The sequence below is a fragment of the Labrus bergylta genome, chromosome 18 (assembly GCF_963930695.1).
Source record: "Labrus bergylta chromosome 18, fLabBer1.1, whole genome shotgun sequence".
In the NCBI taxonomy this organism is placed as follows: Eukaryota; Metazoa; Chordata; class Actinopteri; order Labriformes; family Labridae; genus Labrus; species Labrus bergylta.
In genome coordinates, this window is record NC_089212.1 from 4429381 (window position 1) to 4445901 (window position 16521).

The 16521-nt window shown below is 40.1% G+C and overlaps 1 protein-coding gene across 1 annotated transcript in view; it reads left to right on the top strand.

The window, feature by feature from the left end:
• babam2 (BRISC and BRCA1 A complex member 2) overlaps positions 1-16521 on the top strand; it is a 94828-nt gene that overhangs the window by 69829 nt on the left and 8478 nt on the right. Inside the window, exon 8 of the mRNA XM_020641587.3 lies at positions 11066-11165. Coding sequence (XP_020497243.1) covers positions 11066-11165 — 100 coding nt within the window. The remainder of the gene's footprint in view (positions 1-11065; positions 11166-16521) is intronic.

Below are 16521 nucleotides of genomic sequence, written 5' to 3' on the forward strand. Positions count from 1 at the left end.
TGTCTCAACACAACCCTGTGGAAAGGATCTCTACAGATGTCGTCTGTTTGGTCTGTTCCTGTCGAGAACACTGCAGTTGCTTGTCTACCTCGGGTTCAAACTTGTTGTTTTTTTATTGTGTCACGTATATATTGAGTCAGATCTTGCCATTGGAACCGCCCAGGTCACAGAATAACACAAACCAACCAAATGAGACAGTGGTAGATCAACAACTCCCGGGTTCTGCTGGGTGAATTTCCTTCCTCTATCAATGACGTCTGGTGGCTTTAAAAGGATTGTAACTGATGAGTCTTATCAATAAAAAGAAAGGATTGTCCTTTAGGAATCCTTTGTGTAATGATCTGAGCCTTCTTAGTACTTTGACCCCAGGTTGCCACCAAGCATTAAGCTGTTACAGCCTGTCTAGCAGCCTGTTTGTCAATCGTCCCATCATTTTATCCACCATTCTGATATTCCATTGTTTTGTTGTTTGTGTTTCCTTCCTATTATCCTTGCATCCTTCACTCTTTAACTCCCTCATCCCTCACCACTGTCTAGTCAATCTCACTTCTTTTTTTTTATCACTTTTTCCAGTTTTTAACTCTTGTGTCCTCGGTCATGTCTCTCCAAACCCTCCCCTCCCTACCTCGCCCGTTTTTCACATGTCTGCCGCCTGTCTCTTTTCTCAACATCTCTCTCCGTTTCTCTATCACTCTCTCTCCTCTGCTGATCCCTCTGGCTGATCCTCAAAGGGAACCGAGAGAGTGTGTGGGACTTAAAAGAGAGAGAAGAGCTGTGCTCTACCCAGCAAGGTCGTCCCTCGCTCGACTGAAACGCAGCGAGGAAAAAAAAAAGGCAACACACGGGAGAAGAGAGCTTTTCCCTCTCTCTCCTTTTCTCTTTCCTCCACCTCTCTACTCTCCTCTTTCATCACTCCTGAGTTGTTTGATATCTCACTTTTACTCTCCTTCAGCAGGGGCTCGGATCTAAGAGCTCTGAACGCAAACTCGTAAGCCCCCTGAGCTACAGTGTTATACCTCTATTTCTATTCCCTCTTCCTCTCTCTTTCTTACTCTCTCTCTGTTACTTATTCTTCCCCCGTCTTCAAACACACAATCACTCTAATGTTTTCTGCCTTACAGAGCAGCAAGGGGGGGGAAAAGATGTTGAAATATCCTGACAGACACCCACATTTTTACCAATAACGTACAGTGTATGTAGACTCTTGCCTTGACTCCGCTCTTTGATGGGACTGCACCACCATGCTTGCTTCTTTTTCTGTAGAAAATATTGATTGTGAGGAGTCAAATCACTTATTCTGTAGGCTCACAGATTCACCTGCTTAAGATTCAGCGTTCATTTGTTATATAATGTTTCACGGGTCGCCTAGAAGAAAATACATAGTGAAAGGCATGGTGTTACGCTGTGTAGCTCTGATGAATTCCCCTCCCTATTCATGTAAACTAACCGTTAAGTGGTAAATAGGTGTAGACATTTAGAAAATGCAAAAAAAAAAAAAAAGAAAAAGAAAGAGAGCTTTGGAGGCGTCTTGGATTGAATTTTTTTTTCTCGAGCAAAAGTAGAAAAAATCCCATCTTTGCTATGATCGGGCCAGAAAAACTAGAATCCCAAAAAAAAAAAAAAAAAAAAAAGAATAGTTCTGAGACACAGCAGGAGCTGGGTCATAAGTGTGGAAAGTGTGTTGCTTGGATTCATATCCCAAAGCCAATTAATGATTTGAAAAGCTTTAGGATTGGGCAGAGATTTTCAGAAGATGTACATCAAACGTATCGGTCCTTGTGGGATTTTTTTTAACATCGGTTTGACACAAAGCATCAAACAGTTTCTACAGAACTAACATAGATAGTATCCTTCTGTGGCTGAAGGCAAAACAGATTTGACTTCTTTCTTTATCACTTCACTGAGCTGTATGTAAGAGTATAAACATGTAAGTGATGTTCTCCAGATTGCATGATAAATATAGACCGTCCTCCACTCTCTACTTACTTTTTTCCTTTGGATAAACAAGCATGAATAAAAAATTGTGACCACCTTTAAGGTTGGTATTGAAATCAAATTAGGAGTCTTAAGCTTAAGCTCGACTTTTTGCGCTGTCTTGCTCTCTCACAACTTACTTCCTAAAACAGAGAAGTCCATAAGGGTCTGCTTTTTTTCTGTGAAGGGCTTCCTTCTGTGGCAGAAAACAAACTTGCAAAAAAAAGGTCTCAGTGTGGGGTGCGCCGGATAGCCTAGTGATTATGTTGCCCACCCCATGTACAGAGGCTGTAGTCCTCGTTGCAGAGGTCATGAGTTCAAAATCCTACCTCTGCCCTTTGCTGTATGACATAACCCCACTCTCTCCTCCCAACATTTCCTGTCTCTCTTCAGCTGACCTATCTAGTACAATTAAAAAAAAAGCAAAAAGGCCACACAATTGTAAGAAAAAAAGAAAAAGAAACATGAAAAATGTGGCACTTTAAAGTGAAAACAGGTCTTTGTTCTGCGTTTTGATAATAAAAGAGGTTGTTTTTCTTTCAAATGTCAGAAACATTTCATAAAAAGCTTTTTGTCTTTATGTGAAATCATCTCCAATCAATCACTGGCCTCTACATGGAAATCAAAGTCATATCATTGCAGACTTTATGATATCAGCATATATCAGAAGAAGATGTACTTTATTAATCCTGTGAGGGGAAATTCAATTTTACACACACAAAGGCTGAAAAACACACACATGCACAAACAGGATCCTATGGACATGCACTAATGGATGGATGTCAGAGTGAGGGGGCTGCCCACAGCGAGTGCTGTCATATCCTCATCAAAAGAATGGATGTACTATCTTGATGAAACTGCTGATTTACACACATAATAAAAGATCTTATTAGAATAACTTATTCCTGTTTTTATCATTTAATGAGTTTGTAATAAGGTTGTTTTATTGCAGCTTGAATCACTTGAGGAGAATAAATCTTCAGCATTCATAAACATCCACACATTTGGTCTGGAGAATCTTTTTTTTTGTGTTTTTTATCTTCTTCTTCGTCTTCTTTCTTTTTTTGTTACCTGATTGCTTTTGTGTCTCCTCCGACCATTTTGTGAGCCGTCTCATCGCTCTTTTCATTTTCACTTTTCCTTCTCGTTTACCTGATTGTGCTGTGCCCATGAGATGAGTTGGATACATCTCTCCTTCCCCCAGAAAACCTGCTGCATTGCATAAAAGAATCGAGTGGGCACCGTCTCTGCCCCCAAACCAGATTTAGGAGCCCAGAAAAATCAACACAGAGAGACAGTTTTAGGCTGCAGTGCACTTATGTTTGTGTATCTGCATTTGCCTTTAGGTGCCTGTGTGTGTGTGTGTGTGTGTGTGTGTGTGTGTGTGTGTGTGTGTGTGTGTGTGTGTGTGTGTGTGTGTGTGTGTGTGTGTGTGTGTGTGTGTGTGTGTGTGTGTGTGTGTGTGTGTGTGTGTGTGTGTGTGTGTGTGTGTGTGTGTGTGTGTGTGTGTGCGCGTGCATGCCTGCTCGCCTGACTGATGATGTGTGTGAGTATTTGTGTGTGCATGTGCCTGTGTGGGTGTACAGTTTGTGTGTCCCTTCTCCAGGGTCTGTAGAGGTGTTTTTTAGCCTTTGAAAATCTTTGCATTTTCGATCAGATTTTTTTTTTTTTTCAAGGATTTGTGAGCGCCTTGTCACAGGGAGAAATTGTCAGTCTGATAAAATAAATTCACCGCTAACCCGGCAAACCCACTCGACAGTCTGAGATGTCAGTGCAGACACCTCTCTCACTCTCAGCCGCTCAAAGTACACTTTATCCTCCTCCTGGTCTCCTTGAACACTTCTGCTTCCTATGTTTTCTATAAGTCTGTGTGCAGTCAGTTTTGTGACGCTGATTTGCTGCAGGAAAAAAAAAAAAAAATGTTCCACTCAATATGTTTGCCAATTTTACAACCTCAGTGGGCTGAGTATTTTCTTGCTTAATATCTTCTCTGATGGTAAAAAAAAAAAGTGTTCTTCCTAAAGCTGATTGAATGAGACCAAAAATGAGAAATTGCTAATCAGACCTACAAGTGTTGAATAAATAAAATATGTTTGAAGCAAAACCCTGAGGTGCTCTTGCAAATATCATATGCAAAACAAAACAAAAAAGACTAGGACTCGACAGGATCAGTGTCTTATGTCATGTGTCACACAGTGTGGTAACATCTTCCTCATTTCCTTTAAGGTCTCCAGAAACTTATATTTTCATCCATATTGTTGTAGCTTCGCTTCGAGTAGCATTTTACACTTCGGTGATCACTGTGACTGTCTCAACAAAGCTTTTTCTCTTCCACCAGTAGACCACTGTGTCCCCTGAGAAACCAAAATACAACGTCGGATTGTCAGTTCACCTCAAACCTTTTATATTTTCCTGAACCTAAGTCAAGGATATTACTGGTGCCTGAGCTTAATCAAAATGTTGCTAAAACATGAGGACTGTGTCTGACTGAGTACTTGGTAATACCTCAGTGTTCCCAGTCTCCCCTCTGTCCTGTGTTTCTCAGACCCTTCAACTGCTCCAAGTAGAATTTCACACTCCTCCTGCTGCCTCACCCCAAAACAATAAGCTTGAGGACAGACTGGGGTAGCTTGTGATACTTTGAAGAGTGCGACATATTTGACACTTGAGGATCGGCTGCCTTACACTGAACAGTACTTCCTGTGTTGTGATATGTATCATATTGCCAAAGTCTTGCCAATACGCAGCCTCAGTGAAGGTACAATTTGTAGGAAATCAGATGTTGCAATATATGGAAACCTGGCCTTGATGCTCTGATAGCCTGCAATGTATTTGCAGTGTCTCAAACTGCAGAAACCGACACATTAGCTTTTTAGCATCTACATTTAGCACTCAGATGTGGCTTTCTAATGCATCACGAGTGCTCTATATGATGTTTAAAAGGATGCACGTCCACATCTATATTTATGCAGGATGCATGTAACACTCTGCAGTTTGTAACTATATTAGTACTATTGTATAAGCAGACACTCAATCTTCCAATAAATCAACAGCACATTGGCTAAACCATTTGATTACGATTCAGGACAATTATGTGCATTGGTATTTAGGTATTTGTTTATAAAAATGACGACAAATTTACTTAAGAAAATTGATGTCTATAGTTCCAATATTGCATTTCAACCAGTCTGCCTTTTTTGTTCTTCACACGGATTGAGTTCCTTCTAGTCACCAAACCCGTTCTAACACCATCAGTCAATACTTAAAATAAGCTTCAGAAAAGCCAACCTCGTTCTCCAGTCATGTGCAGATGTATTTTCATGCAGATTAAGTGCAGACTGTTGAAGAGGTCAAAGAGGGCAATAACCAAATTTGTCCCTGTTGCCAAACCTCATCATACAGTAGTGAGCGTGTGTAACTGTCGCAGCCTGAGGGGATCCATTAATCTGGTTTTATCGAGAAAGAGGATGAATACTGAATCTGGGTAAAATTCTGCACTCTTATGCCAGGATAGTCACCTCATAACAAAAAGGTTACTGACTCCTACTGCCCATAGGCCAAGTGTGCTTTGTCCAGTCGCAGAGGGAAGAAAAGGATGTTATTTAGTCCAAACAGTCAACAGGCAGAGTCTGTGCCTCTGAGGAGCCTGCAGGCTTTAGGAAATGAAGAAGGCAATCAAAATGGAAATGTTGCTGCTTTGAAAACTACATTTGCATCTCCAAACAGTTCTTCTTGGCCTTATCTTTCACTTTGGTAATGAATCATGTCTGCCCTCTTTCCAATTGAGCCTTTATCTGCTCTCACGCTGTCACTGCGCTGTCATGCACACCCCCCCCCCCCCCCCCCCATCACACATGCACACATATAAAACCACACTCAAATAAACAAACTGAGCTTCGTCACCATCCACCTGAGTCACACAGGATAATCTCTCTGGTTGATGAAGTCACAGGCAGCCCTGTCACTGTACAGCATGAGTGTGTGTGTGTTTGTTTACATGTGTACCACTGTCTACTGTAAATATGTCATACAGTAGGTTGCATTGCTCAGAGGGGTTGTGTTAGGCAGCTTGTCTGCATGATGACTCCAGTGTGTGTGGGCAGTGTTGAGAGCAGTGTCACCAGTGGAGACAAAAAGCAGGGGACTCTTCAGGGCGCCACTTGGAGAGTAAAAAAACCATTATGTCTGGATTCTGAGCCCGCCCACAGGAAGCTCCATTTTAAGCCCATACAGGACATTTGATAACACTGACATAACTATAATGATACCGAACCATTTCAGGAACAGTTCACCTCTGGGGTTTCTGTTTATTTTTGAAAAATATAACATGGACATGTACTGTACTTTTATGTATCTAAATTCAACCGGAGGTCAAAATTTGCAACAGCTTTCCATTAGTCACCTCATTCAGGTCAGCGTGCTCTCAGCCCACTCTCTGGTTGAAGGGAAACTCCACAGATTTTTTAACAAGCTTATTCGCTTAATCATTTGGAGTTGAACTGAAACAGGTCATCTCGACTTGGGTTTGGAGGAACCAAAACTGCCTTACAAACCAGAGGTTGTGGACTTGAACTCAACGTAAAGGACACATGCATGTATGGTGTCGGGCAGGGATGGTGTAATGGTGGAAGAATTCAGAACAGATTTTTTTTCCTCTTCTGGTGAAGTTCAGCGTTAAGGCGCTGATACACCAAGCAGACCGCAAAGAACTAGTGGGGACGAAGACGATTTTCTCCCACGCTGTCGCTCAACACCTGTGATATAGGTACTCTCAGGTACCGCTCACCGACGGCCGACGGTCTCCTTGGTGAGTCAGGGCATTTAAGGCCATGTCAGGTTGGAAGCAAAAAATTAGAGAAAATTCAGTACACAACTTGTTGAGCCGTAAAACCTGAAATTATATTGTGCAGAAACATGGCAGACTAAAAATGTTAAAAAAAAAAAAATGATGCAAGGATCATTTCCAGTATTGCATTTCAGGGTTTTTGCCCACATGTAATCTTTTGTCGGATATCATGTTGTTACTGTTAATTACGGTCTATGTTGGATTACCAAATTTGGTTCTCTGCATTAAAGAAAACATTTTTTCTTTGTAGTGTTCATGTCGTTTTCACATTATTAAAGCAGAAACAAATGGATACTTTTTTTTGCATTATCAGGACTGTAGGATCATGACAGTTTGAATGAGCTTTACTTATAGAAGAGATTTAAATCAGAAACATCTACTCAGCTGCATTAAATATAATCCTTCTCTTTGTCAACCCTTTAACTACTAGAGGTACAATGGCTTTTCAGTGGGCTCTCTCTATCAATACATGTATCTTCTATCTTCATTGTAGTGACTAATCTAATGTGGGATGGATGTTTGTATACCTGTAACTTATCTTCCTTCTTATATTGCCCTTCCCTTTGCTTGAAGGTAAGTTAAGTTGTGGCTTCTCAAATGGTTTGTTCTCAGTTTTTGGCATCTGGGTGCAATTTGAACAGCCTCTCTCTGTAAATGATGGCCTGTGTTCAATAAATATAATCCAGCGTCAGCATCTTTCACTGGAAGTTGGTGGGTCTGTTTAAATTGGAGGCTGAATATGTAACTTTAAAATATGGTTGAGATCAATGATTCCCAAGCATTTAATGGGATCCTGCAGTTATTGAATTCAAGAGAATGAATTATTGTGTTTTTTTCTTTTTCTTGTAAAGGTCAATCTGCAGATCAAATGCATGATATGCAGCCATAACACTTTGGTTTGCAGCATATTTTTCAATTATAAATAGTTGTCCATAAGTTAAAAAACATGATGAAATTGATTAAAAAATAACGAATTCAAATATTCTTGGACAAAATGCTACTTTAAAATGTCATTTCTGTTTTTTTAAATGTTCTGCCATGATATACAGTACGTTCTAGTAGCTTAAATTAGCCTGTAGGAGTTGCAACTGCCCTCACAATAGTTTTTTTTTTTATGATTAGCTTAAACCCTATGAACTTGCTCAAAATGTCTTTTACTTTAGTAAAATTAAAATATTGAAATCTAAATGATGCCCAGTTGGGAGTAGATGTCGTACATTTCCTCGTATCAGGTTTTTGGATTTTGGACGACCGGTTTATCTGATCTGAGCATAAGAGTGTGGTGTCTAATCAGCCTCCATTCAGATGAATCTTCCAGAGGCAAAACCATTGAAACTCCAAAAAATGCATCACATTTGTTCACATGCTCGCCATTGACACACACGAGTGACGAACACTCCAGCGTCTATTTTGTGTCTCTGTCTGCATTTCCATCTGAATGATCTGGAGCTATTCTTAGACCTGTGGGAGGATAGATGGGCATCATTTAGATTTCCATTTTCAAAAGCTCCTCTCCCCGTTGCTGCGAGCCATTCTCAATCGACCATTTGTTGGTGCACGGCAAAGATGCACAGGCTAATGCTTATTATGTGCACAAAGCCTACTGTAAATGGTGGCTTTGGAGTTCTGAAGAAAAGGATTCGACAATGAAAATGGCCTCTTGACAGTTTGCATGAATTCTGCGAGAATAAGACCTGGTTAATATTCAGCCGAGCATCTCTTGTTCGAAAGGAGTCGGAGCAGGGATCTCAAGGAAAGGCTGTTAAAGTGAACAGGGGTGTTATCTTATCTTTTAGCTACTTATTGTAAATGAAGGTTATGACACTGTACAGTCACTCCTGTGTGAGACAGATAAACCGCTGATGAGAAACAAGATGTTTTCTACAGAACTTCATCAGTTCTTCTATTTTTTACCTCTTGGCAAAGCATAAATCTACTGTATCCAGTCACTGTTGACCTCTTCCCCACCTCAGTTCAGACATACATTTCCCAAAAACATCAGTGGTTTTGGTTATGACAGAAAGGTGGAGTGCAGGATGCTCCACCTCACTACTCCCCCGACCTTTGGTTGAGCAACACTGTGCAATTCTCAGGATTTCTGTACAAATCACTGGCTTTCAGCTTAAAAAGATGAGATAATGTGGAAAATATTTTCATACCTCATGAGATAAAACTGTATTCTGCTGCAGATGGAAGATCCTGAGCCTTACATATGAGATATTTAGGACCCTTTTTCCCTTAGCATACCTACATTTTATCCATTAGATGAAAGCCTGAGTAAAGTACAGTAACCATGCTTTCACACCATCTTGATTGAGTCAGGTGAATCTTGTGCTATCTATCTGCTATCCTCAGATGAACAGGTGTAAATTGGTTGGGGACAAAACAGCTTTTTGGATTTATTTTGGACATGCAAACACAGGCGATGTGAAAATCATAATCAGATTTATTGCCAAAGATTTATACACAGAAAAGGAATTTGACTTGAGGGGGAGGGGGGTTGTGCAAAAAAAAAAAACATAGAATTATAATAAGGCCATAAAAAGGTTATTAAACGAAGTATTTGAACTGTCAAGAAACCTAAATAAGTTACTATGAAATACATAAAAGCAATATACTGTCAAATACATTTGAAAAATTTACAAAAGGTAAATTATTATGTTTTTCTCATATCGTACATGCCTTGTACCAATAATTAAGTTCTACTGCTAAAAGCATGTATCATGTTGAATGCATTAAGTCCTCATGGAAATCCTTCTACATTCATTCATTCATTCATCATGTAATATATTACACTATAGGGCTTTGGTCTCACAACTCAATGCGATTGCGATTATCCTCTCAACGATTCTATCCGATGTCACGATGCATCCTCAGTTTTCTATATAACAGCACCTGGCTACTTCATCACCAATGAATGACGAGGAGTCAGATAGAAGTGATTTAGAAATCAATGTCAACATAAATTTATTTTCAGTGTAAACCAAAATACATAAATTATACAGATCCAGCCGCAGCCGGAAAATCTACAAGCAAGGTCATTACACAATAATGGAGTCTGTTCTGTCACTGCATCGACGCAGAAGTAACTAATGCCATTCATACACCGCCACTGAAGCAGCGTGAGCAATTCGGGGTTAAGTGTCTTGCCCAAGAACACATCAGACATGTTGCCCAGCTGGGGATCAAACCCTCGACCTTCCGGTTGAGAGGCGATGACTCTACCAACTGAGCCACAGCCGCCCAACACCTCTACTACACAGCTTTGTTGAAGTCTTGGTCCAAAACTTGTCTTAAGGAGATCCAGATGAAATAGGCTCTGCTGGATTTGACCTCTTTTATATTTATTATCTTTTCAATATAGAATTTATCAAACTGTTTTAGAAGCCCTGGATTATTTTATTGCCTGAGATGGAAATGTCCTGAAGGTGTCTGACTTCAGTCTCCTAACATTTATTCAAAGTCAATTCAAAGTCTTTCAGTGTATGGAAGTTATTAGAAAGAATTGAATACTTCGTGTTTCCACATTACAGACTCTCTGATCAACCAAAGAACAAGCCCTGCAGCATGCCATCTCCACATACGTGCTCTTTGACATTTGACACACGGTTACATGATGTCTGCTATTTACATGCATCATGCATGCTTAACCTGGTAAACGGAAGTCATTCACTTTGGCATGGCTTCTTTAAATGACATAACAGCCTTTCTGAATGCCCCCAGACTGTCCTGCTTTAATGAAGAAGGAGATAAAAATAGAAAGCAGAGGAAGAAGTCCTCCCTTATGTGTCTTAACATGGGCATTAAAAGCCAATAAGCGGCTCCCTAAGACCTTTAACCCGTCCTCAGGGTATTCCCTCTGTTTTTTGCCCCACATCAGAATAAAATGAGGGAGTGACTGCCTCGGTTGGTTAGTCATTGGGGGGCTACAGCAGCAGATTTCCTGATTAAACAGGCGTGCACTAATCACTAATGGAGCTGTGGTGCTGCGTTGAATCAGGACGTCAAAAAAATAAGTGAACAAGTGAAGAAGAATTAAGAGGATGCCACAGGCATGAGTTACTCTTTTATTTTCTTTGGATGCCCTGTGTGTGCGTTTTGGGTTTTCTCAGACGTTTCATAGAGTTCCAATAAGGCAGGACAATGTCATGTGACAAGAACATTGTTAGTGGCTTTATGTTCTTCTGTGTAATCTAAATATGTTTATTTATGAGCTAACAGTTGTTTCTTTTCTTAATCAATCAGTGCCCTGGGAGGCTCCTCTGCACTTCATATCCCAGCATTCCCCAGTGGAGGATGCCTAATAGACTACGTCCCTCAAGTGTGCCAGTTACTCACAAACAAGGTAAAAGTGTTTTTGTATTCATGGTGTTTGTTGGTTGTGTCTTGTGTGTGTTGTCATCAGAAAGACGTCTCTGTTTGTGTTTGGGGTTTACATTAGGATCGTACACCACTCAGAATTGTAGTAGTTGAAAATACATTTGGCTGTACGATACAAAATTTGATTTCAACTCAGCCCTAAGCAAGTATTCTATAAGCATTATTTCATGGATACATATTTAAACATTTTCAGTAGACTTTAATGTGTTCCAAGCATAATGTGTTCGTTTTATTCTATATCATTCAGCTGGATAAAGTATTAGCTAGCTTGTTAGCCAGTTAGCCACAGCTTTGCTAGCAGCCAGCAAAGCCTCGCCAAGGCCCAAACAGCGTCATAGAAACCATTTTTTTCCAAATAAAACCACTTTATTGAGTGTTTTTACGAGTTCTCTTAACAGGTCTGTGTGTTTTGAAAATGAGGAGACCTCTGTGGATAAACTGGCCCGCAAATTGTTTACGGGCTAACATTAATGTTGCTGTACAGACACAAAGCTCTATACAAGAAGTGTGTGTCTAAACCGACTCTAACGACCAACCAGTCAGTCAACTCTCAATCGGAAGGTTGGCGGTTCACTTATTGAAATGTATTAAGCAGAGTTATTGGCTTGTGTTGGGCCTTTAACTCTGATTCTTGTTTTCCAAACTACAAGCTAACTCACTCTTTGTGTTTGTGTGTGTGAATCTATCATTGTATGGTTGTAAGCTTTGGTGCTCTTAGTTCAAAACAGGCATCATTTTAGGGGATGTCTTGTCGAGCTAAGCTGTGTGTGGGTGTGTGGGTGTGTGTGTGTTAAAGTTTGAGTGTGCTAATGTCTGTATGTGAAGTCATGCACGTGTGTCTGGCATCTGACGACGTGGGCGTACTGGCCAATCTCCATAGTCTGTCTGAGCGCTCCCTGGCCTCTGCAGGTTGACAGGTAGATACGCAGTGTAGACACCATGTAATGCCATTTCCCTTGGGGGACAAATGCCCATCCCCCGCACACACACATACACATAATGCACACATCTCTTCATATGCACCTGGACTCTGACCAGCATGCTCAGGATGTCAGGAACACTTGTGTCCCAGTACGACCCTGACGTCTCAGCAGCAGCAGTCTCCATCTCCCTGAAAGAGCCGAGCAGGCTGCAGTCGTGTTTGGACGAGCATGTTGAAATGAAAAGTCGATAGCAGATAAAGGCAGTGTGACACAAGGCAGGAGAAGTCATGCTCATGTTGTCACAGCCACAATTTAAAAGATTAAGTACTGATTCTTAAGTGTGCAGACATATTCAGCCTCTAACAGACATTATCCCCATTTCACATTTTTTTACATTTCAGTTTCTGCTGTATACAATATGTAACCAGCACTTAGAGCTGTATGTGAGCCAATTACTGTTGTAAAGCATGAATAGTATTTCAGATTTAAAAATCTATATACTAAAATGTAGCTTAAGGGATTTGTTCTTTTTAGTGTCAGAGATGTCTTGTGACTGAATAACCAACATCGTGCTCTACTGACAGCGGTGTTAAAAACACTGCAGCCAACACAACAGAGCCATGAAAGCATGTGAAACAGCCTTGGTTTGTAAGCCTATATATCATGCTATGTTCTGCAGCTTCATTTGAAATTCAAAGCATCCTTTAAATGTGGGGAAAATGACATACTCTGTTGTGATCCGTCCAAGAATTCAATCTCTCTTTATGTAAGCGCAACAAGTCTCGTATCCCAGCAGGAGACATTTGTAAAATGCTGTCCCTCTGATCTTTTTCATGCACATTCATACGCACACTGGGAATGAATTGTCATGACAGAAAACCTTCTGAATAGGACAAGTAATCCACTGGGGCATAGAGAAAATGTGAGGGGGGGGGGATTACTGCTAACATCGGTCTGGATTCATGCTAAACTGTTAGCCTCCCTCTCATCTGCGTCTCTGCTAATTGGAAAAATAACAAAAATTCAACAATGGAGTTTTTGTTTAGACTGTATGTGTTGTTTTCAAGTGAATTCAAACTATACTTATGTGTAAGCTCCCATTGATTTAAACTTGTTGACCTCGTCATGCTACATCAGAGGTGAACAGTGTACTGGCTTATGCTAGCTTGATCAAATCAGAGTACACAGATTTGAGCTTTGGCTTTAATCCTACCTTCATGTCTTCTATAAACACCATTAAAAATCCCACGGCCTGCTCAAAGGCTGGAAGTTGTTGTCCTATTATCACGATTATTTACACAACTGTAGTTCATAAATATCATTCATGTCATACGTCGCTAGAAAGCTACGATTCCTGATTCTGACCATGTTAAACATTTCAGGATACAACCACTTCAAGATCCAGCCACCACAGCAGCCACAATCTAATTGAAATTGCACGAGACTGTGCCGATGACTGGCGTTCCTTGTGGCCAATGAAATCCTGAACACGTGGATACGCTGCTTCATGCAATAGCTCCCGAAAGCAAGAAGAGCATTTCTAATGTTAAACAGATTGTGACAAACGCCTGCCTTATTTCTACAGTAGTCAACACTTTTTAATGATATTTGAGAGAATCGAAGACATGCTTAAACTACAGATTGTTAGCTTTCAAACGAGACCTTATTATTCGTGCTTGCAGTCCAAAGGATTCAAGAACAGCATTCAGTTTGAATGTCTTGATATGTGTTTTGGGCAAATTTACAGGATCCTTTAACCGTTATATTGGAAGGTGTTGAGGGAACTTGAGTGAAAAGATAGGGTAGGATATTACATTTTCTTCACATCCCCAAAAAAACTTTTAATCAGCCTAAGATTGATCTAAAAAAAAAAAAGGTTCATCTTTGGTTGAAAATATTGTGAAAAAAAATCTTTGCCATCCCAGAATGAAAGGGCTGAAAGTAAATCAGAGCTAGGCACATTTTTAAGATAATTTCAAAATGTTCTTTTGCTCTTTTCCAAAGTTGCATACTTCAGCATTTAATTATTATAACTATTAAGATTTGAAAAAAGAAGCATTACATCCCTACTGTTTGAAAGTGCAGCAGTCCTCCTGCTGCATATAATTTAGGCTTCTTATCAGTGTAATTTTTGTCACTATAAAAGAGTCCTTTTTTGTACATTTTTCTTGGACCTTTTAAAGTTCTTGTCATGTGTTCAGGCTTTTTGCAGTCACAGATTAAAAGCACAATGGACACTTAGACAGCAAGAAGTAGCAATTAGCAGTGTGTCCTACTCAATAGCACACTCTCTGTGGCAAAAGGTAGTATTTAGCTTTCTTTGGAGACATTTCCTACCGAGGAAAATGTAACTTTAGCTTTGCCAGAACAAGGAAAAGTAAGAAAATGGATTCATCTGAGGAGAAAGACAGAAGCTGAAACTATGAAACAAAGTAATATCAGAGAGATTTTATCAACTGTAGCCGAAGAATGGTAAAGAAATCAAAAAAATACATCCTAACATCACAGACAAGTCTTCTCATAATCTTTGCAAGCACAGGCTGTGAAGTCGTTTTGTTCTTTTAACACCATCAATTATTTCCTCCCACTTATTCCAGATGCGAGGATTATATTGACACAACTATACCACCACATACCTCAGCTGTGACTGTGACTGTGATTGTTCTGGGTGATGGAGGCAGCCTGGCATCTGCATCCATACAAAAAAAAAAAAAATCACTCATGAAAATCAGATTCAGAGGCTAATCAAATGATTCCTGACAGGTTTTTTAAGTATGAAAGTTATGTAATGGATTTACATCGCAGCAGGAAGAAGTTGTTTCTTTACAATTTGTGTGAAATCATCCTCAGTCTTTGGTGTTTGCTGACATTATAGTGATAGTTCAGTAGAAGAGTTACCTTTGAGAGAGAAGGTGAGAGTTATTCAAAAATGAAAGCGGTATAATTAAGTGTGTCGAGTGTCCACTTCAACGTTTTTGCTATTTATTGTTCCGGTTTCTGTGAGTTGTGTGCATAAGGTCACTTCAGTATTTTTAGCCGGCTTTACTCCACAGAATTCTGGTTTTGTAAACCTGAGACGTTTTTCACTTATTTAGGGTCTAAATAACTGATGGCTAATTAAAAAATTACAAAATCACCACTTGTTGACTCCAGCCACAATAAGGTTTAAAACGTGTGAAGAAAAAAACATTGACTCCATTTTTTTTTGTTTTTTTCCTCGGATAGGCTCCATTTTTTTATGACATGCACTAGATGGTTGCAGACAGGAAGTCAAACCTGTGACCAGTATAAGGAGTGTTGCCTCTGTGCATTAGAAGCCTGCTCTACCAGCTGAGCTAAACCCTCTCCCTAGACTCAAATTGTTACGGTAAAATACGTTTTCTAACCTAGAAGCAGCTGCTAACATTCTTCAAAGACACCAAAAACCTCATGAACAAAAACTGTAAATGTACCTTAAAGAAACACGGGAGTTGCTGCTCTACCATATCCTGCACTTATTAAAAGTCTGTCATTGCAGGCTAAAACCAAAGCCACACAATAGGTGTTTTTGTTGCCTGTTTGCCTTTATTGAGTGATAAAAGCAAGAGAGGCAGGATATGTAGGGGAGTAGGAAGTTGGATAGACATGCATGAATGTACCGTATATTAGCTGCCTGCATGCTCCACCGGCTGAGTTATAGCAGCCCCCCCCCCCACAAAACAGTTTCCAGTCATTCAAAGCAGAATCATGTTTTCCTGATCACCATCAGTTCAACTCTACCATCAAAGTTCTGGCAGCAGCTTTATAGAGCACGACACATGAATCATCAGGGAGATTAATCTCCACAGTGACTTTCTCCACTCTACATAAAGAAAGGAGCCATGAGTTACGTTAGAGGATTTCCCTGAAGCAGAGCGGACTGGAAACTCTACAAAGAATCAACACGTCTTTGTGTTTTCTAACAAATGTGAAAAAAATCTGCGCATGTTGCAATTTGTTTGACATTTCCCTCTTTCCTCCAATTCCACCTACATTACCAAGGGTGCTTTCTCCTTTCAATTACATGTGGCTGTTTTTTATTTATTTATAAATGGCAGTACTCAGCAGGGTTGAAGTTCAATTCCTTCAAAGAGGATTTCTTTTGGTAAATCTTTTTTTGTGTGTGGTTTTTCCATAGCATTTGGATTTTTTTGAAGCCCATGTGGATCAGATAACCAAAAAGACATCGATTTTTTAAAAAGAGATTTTTGTCAGATTTCAGATCAGTCACCCTTTATAACATGAAAGCCGGGGGTGGTGTGAATGCGTATGTGACAGAGAGAGAGAGAGAGAGAGAGAGAAGAGATTTCTTAATCACACAGCAGGAAGCACTTCCGGCGTTGTTGCATCACACTCCTCACACACACACATGCACAAGCA